The sequence below is a fragment of the Pan paniscus genome, chromosome 2 (assembly GCF_029289425.2).
Source record: "Pan paniscus chromosome 2, NHGRI_mPanPan1-v2.0_pri, whole genome shotgun sequence".
Lineage (NCBI taxonomy): Eukaryota > Metazoa > Chordata > Mammalia > Primates > Hominidae > Pan > Pan paniscus.
This window is the reverse complement of record NC_085926.1, coordinates 147259325-147273966: the sequence shown is the minus strand read 5'-3', so window position 1 is coordinate 147273966 and position 14642 is coordinate 147259325. Positions and strand designations below refer to the sequence as shown.

At 40.7% G+C, this 14642-nt stretch overlaps 1 protein-coding gene across 2 annotated transcripts; it reads left to right on the top strand.

Moving 5' to 3' along the window:
- Positions 1–5289: 5289 nt before the first annotated feature.
- On the top strand, positions 5290–14055 carry TM4SF1 (transmembrane 4 L six family member 1). 2 transcript variants are annotated; one of them, XM_008951874.6, is made up of 5 exons: positions 5290–5684; positions 7282–7371; positions 7463–7608; positions 11188–11368; positions 13197–14055. In XM_008951874.6, the coding sequence occupies exons 1-5, from the start codon at positions 5508–5510 to the stop codon at positions 13209–13211; spliced, it is 609 nt and encodes a 202-aa protein (XP_008950122.1). In that variant the 5' UTR covers positions 5290–5507; the 3' UTR covers positions 13212–14055. The 2 variants fall into 2 exon arrangements, with proteins under 2 accessions (XP_008950122.1, XP_008950123.1); XM_008951875.6 differs by having other exon boundaries at positions 5362–5684; positions 11188–11388.
- Positions 14056–14642: the final 587 nt, after the last annotated feature.

The following is a 14642-nucleotide window of genomic DNA, read 5'->3' as shown; positions in this document are numbered from 1 at the left end:
TCTCTTTACTGTGGTTGTCTGCCTTGATTATAGTTCCAAATAAAGGACAGCAACTGGCTTCCCTGCCTGGTCCCACACTCACCTTTTCCTGAGAATGACTTCTCCTGCATGTACCTGGTTGCAGGGATGGCTCCCAGCAGCCATGTTTATGCAGGCCCCACAGGCATGAGCACCTGACCCCACAGGCATGGGCACCTGGCCTGGTCTTGTCCAATACATGTCCCTTCTCTCACAATCTGGACTTGGGATGAATCTCTTGAACTGAAAAAACTATAAACTTCAGAACTGTCAGTAGCCATATTTTTTGTGTGTGAACTGAGAACCAGAGACAATGAGACTGCACTAAGAAGAATAAAGTATATGGATAGAAAGAGTCAAAAATGCAAAATGTGGAGTACGAGATTCTGAATTTCCAGACCTTTGTTCCCCTGTCCATGAGTTCCATCATCCTATCTGCATCTCCACCTTTGAAGTTTATAATTAATGCCCCTTTGTTTTAGGTAACTCAACTGGCTTCTGTTACTATAATCAGAATGCTCTAATGAGCATTGTTACTATATAGGAATCATTACATTTGTCATGTTCAAATGAGTAAGAAACTACAAGGAAGGAGAAATACATGTGGAAAAACACAACTGGGGTGCAGGAGATCTGAGTTCAAATCTTCCTTCTAGAATCTCACAACCACATAGAATCATAGACTGTTTATGTTAATTCTTAAAGGTAACCCAGTTCCACTGCCAACTAGCTAGATGACCTTGGGAAGAGTTTTTAACCCCTGTGGGATTAACTATAAAATGGCCATAATGATTCCATTCACTCTATGAGGCTTCTTTCAGCATGAAAATCTATGCTTATATAGCACTTGATATAAGCAAAAGGAGTTTCCCCTGGAATTATTCTTGAAGCCACATTCTGTGCATGAAAAGGTTGAAAGAGCTAACCCTAAGAAGCATATACCAGCTGCTTATGTTAATGATAGGTAAAATTGAACATTTTCTAATTTAAATATAGTAAATGTCAATTTTCCGTAACTTTTCATAAGATGTTTTGACTTTGCTTAAACACTAATCTTAGAACTAAACATATTCAACTTCCCTCTTCATCTGAACAAAATTTGGCGAACATTGAGAGCCAGCTAAATGCCTGACACTATGCTAGCTGCTGTGCCCTCAAAGAAGAAAATAGAAGGTCCCTGCTCTCTGAGACTTCAGTGAAGGTGGGGAAGCTAAGGAGGATACACACTCATGCGTCGTGGTCGGATCGGAGCTGCCATGCAGGTGTGGTGTGTGTAAGAACAAAGCGGGAGTCATGAGCAGGCTGAGGGTGGGGTGGTGGGGGAAGCAGGCAGGGGTGTGACGAAAGGCATCATGGATGAAGTAACAAGTTCAGTCAGGGTAACAAGGCAGGGGTAGGGTAGGCTGGGCAAGAATAGCAGGGCCTTTCTGGCAGTTTTGGCATATCCAAAACATGGGGCTGAGAACCAGCAGCTCATGCTCTGGAACCTGCAGTTCTGTGATGCAGTAAAAACCACTGCTTCCAAGGGTATCATGGATTAAGGGGGATTCCAGAAGGGATGAGGGAGCTAGAAATGAGTTTTACTATAACCGGGGGAAGTCCAGTATTTTAAACTTTATCACGAAAGATAACAAAGGAATCCAACATATATTGGAGTGATAGAATCCCAGAAAAGTAAATATAATGAATCACAGATAGAGACATCTCCTCTGAGAGAGCGGGCTGATAAAAATAGTAAATAATCATAAGTAACTTTTTTTGAGTGACTGCTAAATGCCAGATGCTTCAAGCTTTACACACATTGACTCATTTCTGCATGCCACAACCCTATGAGGCAGATTCTATTATTTGTCTCAGAGAGGTCCTCTCAGTAAGGCCTTCTCCTTCTCCCACCTATTCCCCTTTTCTGCTCTTATCACCATCTAATACCGTCTGTGTTTTACTTACTATTTTTTATTTGCCTCTCTCTTTTTGATAGAGTGGATACTCCTTAAAGGCAGGAATTTTGTTGTTTGCTTTGCTTACTGCTATATCCTCAGCACTTATAACACATAGTAGGAATCAATAGACGCTGGTGAATGAATGAATTATAGAAATAGAGGTACACGGTACACAATGGTTAATAGCTTGCCCCAGATCAAACAACCAGGCAGTGGTAGGGCCTGGGAGCAATGGTGTGAGTGGCTGGGAGATCTTGGGCTCACAGAGAGGCACAATGAAATTGAGGGTGGGGAGACTGGAGCATCAGCCTGGTTAAAAAGAGGCTTAAAAACTCATAGATTCACTTATTTTAGTCATCCAACTATTCAATACTATTTACTGAGCACCCATTATGTACCAGACATGCTCCAGGTACTGGGGAAACAATGGTGGACAAGGCAGAAGGTGTCTGCGCTCAGTGGGGAGAGGAGGGAAGACGACAACAGAAAAGGAAACAAGCAAATACACAGAATAACTTCAGAGGCTGATAAATTCTGTGATGATAATACAGCAGAGTAACGTGATGGAGCATAACTAGAGATAGGGGGAATATCTTCACTAAATAGGTCTTTAGAGAGGACTTCTTTGACAAAGTTACGTATGAGCAGCATCCTGCAGCATGTATGTTTCTTTTTTCTGGGGAGAGGGTTTTATTATAAGATTTTCAAAAAAATCTTTTATTTTTTATTTTAAGATTCTCAAAAACCTGCTAAGAACCACTCTTCTAGCCCTGCTTTTTGTCTTATAGATTAGGAAACAGTCCTGGAATGTAAGTGACTGGACTGAGTCCACACAGCTGGAATATAGCAGAGTTGGGGGTCTCACTCCAGGCTTTCTCTTTCCAAGCCCCTCACTCTTCTCCATGCCCTACTGACTTGGAGATGGGGGAAAGAAGACAAAAGGAAATTTAAGCACTTGAGGGTGAAGTCGTTGTATTAGTCCTTTTTCACACTGCGATAAAGAACTGCCTGAGACTGGGTAATTTATAAAGGAAAGAAATTTAATTGACTCACAGTTCTGCATGGTTGGGGAAGCCTTGGGAAACTTTCCATTATAGCGGAAGGTGAAGGAGAAGTAAGACACCTTCTTTTTTTTTTTTTTTTTTGAAACTGAGTTTCGCTCTGTCACCCAGGCTGGAGTGTAGTGGCGCTATCTCGGCTCACCGCAAACTCCGCCTCCCGGGTTCACACCATTCTCCTGCCTCAGCCTCCCCAGTAGCTGGGACTACAGGTGCTCGCCACCACGCCTGGCTAATTTTTTTGTATTTTTTTTCTAGAGATGGGGTTTCACCATGTTAGCCAGGATGGTCTCGATCTCCTGATCTTGTGATCCACCCGCCTCGGCCTCCCAAAGTGCTGGGATTACAGGCATGAGCCACTGCGCCCGGCTGCAAGACACCTTCTTTACAAGGCAGCAGGAAAGACAAGCGTCGAGAGAAGGGGGAAGAGCTCCTTATAAAACTGTCAGATCTCATGAGAACTCACTCACTATCACAAGAACAGCATGGGGGAAACTGCCGCCATGATTCAGTTCCCTCCCCCTAGTCTCTCACTTGACACGTGAGGATTATGGGGATTACAATTCAAGATGAGATTTGGGTGGGGACACAAAGCCTAACCATATCAGTGGTTTAAGCATCACTTTCCCCCATTTTGGCCCCAGGTGGGATAGATCAGCAGACAGGAGGGTTGCAATGATTATGCTTCAACAAAGGATGCCGTCATTCACCCATAGGCTCTGTTACCAGTGGAATCCTGTCTCCAAGCCGTCGGGCCAAACACACGTTCCCTGTTGTTGGACACATAGTGGTGACCCAATGACACTCTTATGAGGATTTGCCTGCCTCCGCCTGAGCAGGTGGGTGGTTCCACGCTTCCCAACTCCACTGATTTATTTCCTCAGGCCATCCTGGATTCTGGCTTCACCCCTGTTAGTGTGCTGAGGCCACACTTCTTGGGCCCTCCTCCGGATCCATGCCACATCACTAACCACAGCTGGTCTTCTCAAATTTGGTATGTGTCCCGCCCTCTAGTTCCGGGCCAAATCCTTCAGACTCTAGATTCATGAACCTCATTCACCTTCTTCTTCTAAGCTAATGCCTCCCTACCTTGGTCCTTTTCTCTTTTCTGTACTCTCTATCTTATCCTGGTGACAAGGCCCTCCAGGCCTGGCCCCACCCGGCCACCCTGTCCACCTCCCACCACCATCCACTGGCTGGTGCAATCTGCTGTTCAAGGCATAAATTTATTCAGTGCCCAGCCCCTCCTTCTGCAAGGTAACCACCTAGAAAGTTAGTCTAACACCCTTTCTCTGCCCTGTGTGGGGAGCCTGTGGAAGCTGGTCTCAGGATCTGGCTGGGTAAACCATTTGTTTACCTCTGTGTGGGTTCTGACACTCCTAGCCAGTTCTGTTTCTCTGAACCTTGTTTCTCCACTCTGCTTGCCAAGTCCCTTTCTCTTATTTTTTTCTCCCTCTCCCTCCTTCCTTCCCTCCCCACCTCTATCCTTCCTTCCTTTTTTCCTTCCTTCCTTCCTCCCTTCTTCCCTCCCTCCCTCCTTCTCTCCCTCCCTCTCTTCTTTCCTTCCTCTCTTCCTTCCTCCTTTCCTCTTTCCTTCTCTCCCATTCTCTTCCTCCCCCTCTCTTCTTCCTCTTTTTATTTTTGTCCCATGCTTTAGGCCTTCCTTGGCCCTTCCTGGCATTGCTTTTCCTGACAGCAACACTCAATAATTTTTAAAAAGCACCTGAGCCCTTTGTGTTGACTGATGCCACCTCTGTGGTGGTGCAGATTTGTTTTAGAGGCAGATGTCCAGGGACGCTGAACACTGAAATCCATCCTGCAGAGCTTGCTGTAGGCAGAGTAAAGAAGTTTGCTCTGTAGTTTTCTCAACAGCCTTCTCAAATCCATGGGAGACGTCTCAGACACCTTGTATTTAATAGACAAGGAAATGAGCTCAGGAGATTTGCCCCAGGTTGTAAATTAAATCAGCACAAAGGTAGAAATGAACACAGAGCTCTCAGATTGGAAGCTGTCCAGACAGCTGCATGGAGCAGGGGCACAGCTCACTGTCTTTCAAAGCCTCAACCAGGGCTGTTGCATCTCGGACACTTGGCAGTTACTGGAAAGTCATGTTAGGCTTTCCTGTTGATTCTTTATCTTGTGGAGGAGTTGCACAGTCAATGCCTTGTTCAAGATTAATCATTTTCCCTGTTGCCTATGACTGAGGCTGTTTCTCACATCCTGCCCCTGGTTTTGCCTGTCCCAAGGATTTCGTCTGAAGGGCGGGACATTCCCCCTGCCTCTTCGCACCACAGCCAGAGCCTGCCATTAGGACCAATGAAAGCAAAGTACCTCATCCACTCAGTGACTAAGAATCGCAGTATTTAAGAGGTAGCAGGAATGGGCTGAGAGTGGTGTTTGCTTTCTCCACCAGAAGGGCACACTTTCATCTAATTTGGAGTATCACTGAGCTGAAGACAAAGAGAAGGGGGAGAAAACCTAGCAGACCACCATGTGCTATGGGAAGTGTGCACGATGCATCGGACATTCTCTGGTGGGGCTCGCCCTCCTGTGCATTGTGGCTAATATTTTGCTTTACTTTCCCAATGGGGAAACAAAGTATGCCTCCGAAAACCACCTCAGCCGCTTCGTGTGGTTCTTTTCTGGCATCGTAGGAGGGGGCCTGCTGGTAAGTCATTCAGCATTATTACTGAATTCTCTCCTGTTTCCTAGATGTTTTCATTATGTATTTTCGTGGAAAGTTTTTTGTAATGCATATTTCTAAATCAAGTGACTTTTTTGTTGCTGTTCATTCCTTTGAAAGCAGATTATACAAAAGCGAGATTGGTACAGTATAGCGTAGTAATTTTATTAGATGTTGTTTTACAAAACGCTCTTTCAACTAAAAGTGAACTGCCTTTTTGCTAAACTCTATAGGTAGGAAACAGATATTCGCTTTTAAATCAGATTTGAGAGACTATAGAGTTTCTACTAGAACGGGTAGTCATTTAACATTTGCTCTGGGGAGCCGGAAGGGGTTGGCTGCTTCTCTGCCTAAATCAACAGTTTTGAATCCAAATTCTCTGCTGTTTATTTTCAGCCATCTGTGATAGGGAAAAATAATGAATTGTGAGTGCATTGCTATTTTAAAAGAACTCTAAGCTTTCTCCTTTATGTAAGGCTGGGGTGTGGCGTCTAGGAAAAACCCTACAGTTAGCAGCAGGTCGGTGTCTGAAGCTAATAGTGGAATGTGTTATTTTTTCCAAGAATTGTTTTTGATTGAAGTGAGAGGAATTTCCCTGCCAACCTGGGAGCTGAAAGCATTAGCTTCAACCACAGCATGGAAAGAATGTGAACAAACTTAAGTTTGCTACTTTAAAGTGCTGGGATTAAAAATTTTAAGGAGAAATTTTATGGAATGGTACCATACGTGATAAATTTTCTTAATCAAGTAAAAGATAGTAAAACATTTAAACCTAATACACTGATTATGGCGTGGCAAATCTGCCCTAAATTATTTATTTAATGAGATTTTATTTAATTTTATTTTATTTAATGAGATGGGGTTTCGCCATGTTGCCCAGGCTGGTCTTGAACTCATGGGCCCAAGTGACCCTCCTACCTTGGCCTCCCAAAGTGCTGGGATTACAGGCATGAGCCACAGTGCCCGTCTGTCTCAAATATAAGCATTATTATCATGTTAACATGATTATTTGTCTTAAACATAACATCACACTTAAGTTTCGATCTTGAACCTGAAGTATTTCATATTTACTATATTTTAAGAGCTTAATATTGTTAAGTTAAAACTATGCATTTGTATAATCAAGGAAGCAGTTAATATTTATTATATATAGCTTTCATGTCTCCCATTTACAAAAAAGTTTCAGTTATTCTATTAAAGATTTGTTGGTATATTCTGCATTTTACAAGTGGAAAAAATCAGATTTAAAGAAAGGGTTTAATATTTCCAAAACAGAGTCTGTTATCTGGGGTCGTGTGATAAACTCTTGTGGAATAAACACATTTACAGTTTATTATTTTACTCCTCCCATGTTACACCCTCACCCTAAAAAATGCTTTGACAGATTACATGAAAACAAGCAGATATGACATTTAAATGGTCTTTTTCTCCTCAGAGGTTTACATTCTTTGAGATATCTGATCAACCTAATCAAAGCCAGTTAACGTCATTGGAAATAAATATATTTTACCAAGAGATGCCTAACCTGACCCATATGAGCCTGAGCAAGTCAATGGCCTGACTTTGTTTGTTTCCTAACCAGATGCTCCTGCCAGCATTTGTCTTCATTGGGCTGGAACAGGATGACTGCTGTGGCTGCTGTGGCCATGAAAACTGTGGCAAACGATGTGCGGTAGGTCCTCCTGCCCTGGTGGTGAAAATGACTCCTAAGATGTAGCTGTGGCACTCTGTGGCTCACTTCCTGTGTGTCTGCTTTTCCCTAGATGCTTTCTTCTGTACTGGCTGCTCTCATTGGAATTGCAGGATCTGGCTACTGTGTCATTGTGGCAGCCCTTGGCTTAGCAGAAGGACCACTATGTCTTGATTCCCTCGGCCAGTGGAACTACACCTTTGCCAGCACCGAGGGCCAGTATGTAATTACTCTCTACATGGCTACACATTTTTATCCACCACATGTATATAGTGGCAGCTCTATCAAACCAGATAGGCATCCACTTATCCATCCATCCACCCACCTAGCCAGTGTTTATTCTCACTGACTCAGGCATGGTTTAGGCAATAGGTATCCAAGGATGGATCCCCAGTCCCTGACCTAAACAAATTCTAAATGCTTCTTTTCTTTTCTTTCTTTCTTTTTTTCCCCCCCCAGAGACAGGGTCTTGATCTGTCACCCAGGCTAGAATGCAGTGGCACAATCATAGCTTACTGCAGCCTCTAACTCCTGAGCTCAAGCAATACCCCTTCCTCAGCTTCCCAAATACAAAGTGCTTTTGAATAGATTCAATAATTCAGTCCTTATAATAACCCTATGAAGTGACTTCCTATTTTAAAGATGAGGAAACAAAATCACAGAGAGATGGAGTAATTCATCCAAGGTCACGTTGCCAGAAAGTGGCAGTTAGCATTTGAACCCAGGCAGTCTAGATGTAGAGTTTGTGTTCATATAGTGCATCTCAATTACTTCATACATTATACCAGAACAATTGCCTGATTAAGTGTAATACATTTTACTACTTTATAAGAAAGTATTATAGAATCCATATATAATAAGAATGGCAACTATATGAATTTAACCCAAGCCCAGGGCAAACCATGCCCTTACCCCTGTGTATACATGCACTCATATAAAACATACACACACATACACTCATATAAAACATACAAACTATGTAAAATGCCCCCTTTTTTAGTTATTAAGCTATATAAGTAAGGCCTATTCACAATCATAATATCAGGATAATTTGTGCTGTTCCACCATTCTATGATGTTGATACTTATTTTTTTAATCAGTTATCCAGAAAAGAACAGAAACAGCACAGCTGATAGAAACGGATGTATGTGGTGATGAATGGATGACATGTTTCTTTGAGCAGGAGTTGATTCTGAGTTTCCCTTTTCCCTACTCAACTTTCTGAAGTTGAATTTTTGAAAGGTTTAGTTTTGAGATTCATGATTAAAAATAATATTAATAACGAATTATATTATCAAGAATGTTTGACCCCATGAATTTAAAGCATGTAGTGAGGATATATGAATCTCACAAATTTAGCACAGTTATGAGATCATGAATTTGAATTAGCTGGGTTCAATCACAGCTCTGCACCTATCTGTAGGAAAAGGTGAAATGAGCTCTCTGCATCTCAGTTACTCCACTGGTAAAATAAAATCAATGGCAATTGTCATGAGAATTAATGAAATAATATGTAAAATGTTCCCCACAGAGGCTGCCACATTGTGTGCAACTGCCACTGTTAGCTGTTAATATTAGCTACTACCTTACAATAAACATAACCCAATGGTAGCCTTTGAAGGAAAATTGATACTTACAGAAGTTTGAAATTTTGGTGTTCAAAACTGTGATCAATCATGACTCAGCTTTTATCAGAACATACTGGATGTACTAGTAGAAAATGGCTATTCACATATGTACAAACATACAAAACTATTGCACAAACAGACTTCTAAGAAAAGTCATGACTTATGCAGCCAGAATGCAGGGAGAGGTGGTAGTATCGCTAAATGGTTTTTATAGCTATTTGACTGTTTGCCCCTCCCATTATCCACTCTGGATTCTACAAGAAACCTTCCTCCTCTTCTATGTCATTCTTCATTTAAAACTGTCCAAGGATTTCAATATGGGAAATAACTAACAGTCACAAGCCACAGGTTAGTTGCCTGGGAGCCAGGTGGAGCCAAAAAATTTTTTTTACATTGAGACCTGAAAATATAGATTTTTGTTCTGCTGACATGCAGAAAGACAGGGCCACAAAAACAGAACTTTTTTTGAAATGAACAACTATAATCTCTGATTGGCTCAATGAACTATTCTAAAGTTAGGTCTCAAATTCCAAGCCCCTTTGTTCTGTTGTGGAAGGAAGTCGTGATAAGAAAAGAATTATACCAGGCCTCTTTGTGGAATTAAGTCAAACCTTGATTTCCCACATGATTGTATTATATTTTGTTAAGAATCCAAATACTCTGTAGCAAAGGCTGAAATTCTAGGAGAGCTATCAGAAGTAGAATTTTTCAGACTGGAAGAATATCCAGGTATTTATAAAATCGACTAAATCCTAGAATCTATAGTCAGATATCACCTCAGTATGGTTTGCTGACATTTCACAAAGGAACTTCATATTGTTATTTATCATTCAACTGCTTTTAAAATGTGTTGAGTGGCTATTGTGTGTCAGATACTGTTCTAGCGGCTGGATATACAATGATGAATAGGTCTGGCTCCTACCTTCATGGAGCTCAGCCTTATTGAATAGATACATAAGCAGGTGTTCTCCCTGGACTAGGTTAGGTGCCCTTCCTCTGTGGCTCTTCCATACTTTGTTTACCGATCAGCATATCTGTTGCATTGAGATTACTTGTGACTTGTCTCTTCCTTTAGAAGCTATGCTCTTTCAGGACAGAGCCCGTGCCCTGTGCTCCATTATATCCCCAGCTCTGGCTTAGTGTCAGACTCACACTGAGTGCTCAATAATCTTTGTTGAATGAGCGAATGCAGTGCGCTACATGCTATTATCAACTCTTGGGCACAGCATCATGAAAGTGAAGAGCTATCAGCCGGGCGTGGTGGTTCACGCCTGTAATCCCAGCACTTTGGGAGGCTGAGGCAGGAGAATGGCTTGAACCCGGGACGTAGAGGTTGCAATGAGCCAAGATTGAGCCATTGCACTCCAGCCTGGGCAACAGAGCCAGACTCTGTCTCAGAAAAAAGTAAAGAGCTATCAAATTAGTTGGGTTTAATCCCATGAATTTGCTTCATGTTGCAAATTAATTTATTCCTTAAAAACAAAAAATAGCTTTGTTCCAAAGGTCTCAGTTGAAAAATTCCAGCATATTAAATATCCAAACTTGCCAGAATTTGGATAATTTTCAGCAGTAACAAATTGAGATGTAATAAAATGATCTAAATTAATATTTTAAAGTTCAAAAAAAAACTAGCCTAAAGAGATTGTATTTTCTAAATATTCACTCAATATTGAATACAAATAGCTATCTTTTATACCAATAACAACAATAAAATTGGAAAACAGTTTTAAAAAACACCTACACGTACTCTACTTTAGCACATGAATTATTTTCATTTTTCCACATTTGCTCGTAGTTTGCTTCCATATACATACATGAATCTTACCTAGCTTTAAACACAGCACAAATACAGTTCTGCATTTTTATTTTTGTTTATAAGAATTCAGATGCCTGTTAGGGAATATAAACATCATTATAAGGTGAGAATTTCTGACCATGTAATCCTAGATTGGGGTCAAAAATTATAAATTATAATTTTATGTTTATCATTACAGTAGGATCTGGGCTAAATTCCTCCATTTTGTGGAATGACATGCAGTGGAAGAAACTTACACAGGATATTGAATAATTCATTCCTTTTTTCTGAATGAAAAGCCACCAAACAAAAGTAGTTTATGAAGTATCCCCTCAAGTATGACCGTGTGTCAGAAGTTTCTCTTTTTACCCACAGGTACCTTCTGGATACCTCCACATGGTCCGAGTGCACTGAACCCAAGCACATTGTGGAATGGAATGTATCTCTGTTTTCTATCCTCTTGGCTCTTGGTGGAATTGAATTCATCTTGTGTCTTATTCAAGTAATAAATGGAGTGCTTGGAGGCATATGTGGCTTTTGCTGCTCTCGCCAACAGGTAAGAACCTGCATGAAAATGTCGTAGTCTGGCCCTGGTGTTAATATACCATTGTTTTCATCATAAAGAAAAAGGCAAAACCAAACATGCTCGACCTACCAGCATTTATTCTGATATCATCTTTGTAGCAACACAATTATAGCATTCACTTTAGCTGTCAGTAACAAGCTTCCTCGAGTCTCACAGTCACAGGATTGTCTTAGTTCTTTGCAGTTGGCTCTATGTACACAAGAACACGCTGCCCATAGACACAGCGCTCCCTTCAGGATCTAATCCACTGCCTCTGCTATCACTGCAGAGACAGAAAAAAAGAGATGTCTGCTCTTTGTTTGCTGTTATATTCCCAACTAGTATACATAAGTAATAGCCAACCATTCAATGCATCAGGCACTATGCTAAACCCATTTTTCAGATGAGACTATGACTCAAATATTAAGCAATAGGCTTAAGATCACCTACTCAGGAAATACCAGGCTTCAAACCTTGAGTCGCTTTGTGCAAAGGCTCCTACTTTTAACCTGTATTCCACACTTGCTGTTTGGTTGGATTTTCTGCAATTCCTTCCTAATAAGGAGTCATAAAAATGCTTAAGCAGTAAGTATGGAGAATCACTAGCAATCTTTGAACAGCAGCTCATGAAAAGCCTTTCGTTGTGAAAGAAAACCAGGAAGCACTTGTTTCCTGGGGATATGATTTAGGAGAAAAAAATGCATTTGTTTGTAGCAGTGAAAGTTCTTGTTTCTATATCTCCTAAAATATATATATTATTGAATTGATGAAAGTCCAGCTTTGATCCTATCTTTGAGAGGGTTATTTTATGTCTTATATTTTTCAAACCATTTACTCCTCTGGTGCCAGATCTGTTAACTTTCTTTTAAAAATAAGACAAAAACCTAATGAAAACTGAAAGCCCATTGCTACCATGAAAAACTTTGCTGAAAATAAAAGGAAACTTTCTGTAATTTTGGGGGAAGGTTAAAATGAAAATCTAGTTTTCCTTATCAGGCAAGTATAGCAAGATTAATAATTTCTTTGGCAAATTTCCAAGAAAATAAGGGAATGGGAAACCTTCAATATGGAGCTTCTTTCAAGCAGTATGGTTGGGGAAGGGCAGAGAAGTATCCTCTAGGGATTGCTGTCATGCAGCTTACCTTTAGCCTTGAATTTCATACAAGGCAGAGTTCAAAGTAAGTGATTACTTGTACTAAATGTACTCACTTAGTACACTTAGTACATTTTGGGGACAGGCATAAAGAGCCAATGACCAAAATGGCTGAAGTGATTTGGCAGGGAATGATACTCTCCTCTGATTTGGGGTAGTAAATACACCAGGTTTCCCAGCTGAGTCACTGTAGGGATGGCTTCTTCCCAGATACTACAGGGAAGATCTGTTACCTTTGTTTATAAGACAAAAGACACTTTCAAAAGGCAGGCCTTTTCATGTAGAAGAGTCAGGTCCATAACTCGGTAGCATTTAATTTGAAAGGTTACCCACATTGAGCTCATACCAGTGTGAAACTTCCATGGCATTATCTTTTAAATCCCTAAGATTAAAACCCCACACAAATGCACTCAAAGCAACCCAACATCAGTATCCTGCAGTTTCTATGGGCCCTTTCTGCAGCCTTTACTCGTGGAAGACAAGGGATCTGGGTTTGTTTAGGAAACATTTTGTGAGCATTGTCCAAGCCCTAAGTATGGTTGGCCTAAGCTTTGCTGAAGCTGAGATCAGTCTGTTTATGTTTGCTTAAAATAGGAACTTAAAGGACTAAAATGTCATCATTATTTATCCTGATTATAGCCTAATGGTATTTTATTTTCTTTACAGCAATATGACTGCTAAAAGAACCACCCCAGGACAGAGCCACAATCTTCCTCTGTTTCATTGTAATTTATATATTTCACTTGTATTCATTCGTAAAACTTTGTATTAGTGTAACATACTCCCCACAGTCTACTTTTACAAACGCCTGTAAAGACTGGCATCTTCACAGGATGTCAGTGTTTAAATTTAGTAAACTTCTTTTTTGTTTGTTTATTTGTTTTTGTTTTTTTTTAAGGAATGAGGAAACAAACCACCCTCTGGGGGTAATTTACAGACTGAGTGACAGTCCTCAGTATATCTGAGATAAACTCTATAATGTTTTGGATAAAAATAACATTCCAATCACTATTGTATATATGTGCATGTATTTTTTAAATTAAAGATGTCTAGTTGCTTTTTATAAGACCAAGAAGGAGAAAATACGACAACCTGGAAAGATTTTTGTTTTCACTGCTTGTATGATGTTTCCCATTCATACACCTATAAATCTCTAACAAGAGGCCCTTTGAACTGCCTTGTGTTCTGTGAGAAACAAATATTTACTTAGAGTGGAAGGACTGATTGAGAATGTTCCAATCCAAATGAATGTATCACAACTTACAATGCTGCTCGTTGTTGTGAGTACTATGAGATTCAAATTTTTCTAACATATGGAAAGCCTTTTGTCCTCCAAAGATGAGTACTAGGGATCATGTGTTTAAAAAAAGAAAGGCTACGATGACTGGGCAAGAAGAAAGATGGGAAACTGAATAAAGCAGTTGATCAGCATCATTGGAACACGGGGACGAGTGACGGCAGGAGGACCACGAGGAAATACCCTCAAAACTAACTTGTTTACAACAAAATAAAGTATTCACTACCATGTTGTTGTTGTTTAGTTTCATTATCCTTAAAAGCTCTCTTTTTTCTCCCCCCCTTTTTTTTTCCAGTTTGCAAGTTATGTGGCCCCTATTGCTAACGGCTTCCTGTCTTTTTGTTTCTTTATCCTACTCTCTCATCCTCTTTCTCCTCTTCTTTCTCTGCTGTCTGTAAATTGCCATTGCTGTACCTGTGGGATCATCACCCCAGTTAGGCAGTGGTCCTTTCTACCAGGTGCTGCAAGTATCAGCCTCCCTGGAAGGGTAACAGGCATTTTTCTCCTTACTGTACAGGGTTAGGCTCTTTCAAGTGACAGGATTCCTGGACTTATTGGGAATTTTCTATAGAAATGTTCCGTTTTTGGTGTTCATTGGTCTGGACAACAGACAAGCAAATTTATAAAGAAGCATAACCAGCTATTAGACAGCAGAGCTCCTCCTATGGGCAAGCTGCCCTGCAGTGGGCGGCTCCTGACTGAAGGTTTCAGCCTATTCTGTACCATAGTCCTTCTGGCAGGCTGGTGAAACCTACAGACACCTTCGAAGAATAATGTTTATAAATTCATAAAATGCATAGAATTATGAAGAAAAC

Excerpts from the sequence above, each read along its gene's own strand:
- TM4SF1 (XM_008951875.6), top strand. The coding sequence starts at position 5,508 with ATGTGCTATGGGAAGTGTGCACGATGCATCGGACATTCTCTGGTGGGG. Across the intron at positions 7,372-7,462 it reads ACTGTGGCAAACGATGTGCG|ATGCTTTCTTCTGTACTGGC; the intron begins GTAGGTCCTCCT and ends GCTTTTCCCTAG. Across the intron at positions 11,389-13,196 it reads GTAAGAACCTGCATGAAAAT|CAATATGACTGCTAAAAGAA; the intron begins GTCGTAGTCTGG and ends TTTTCTTTACAG.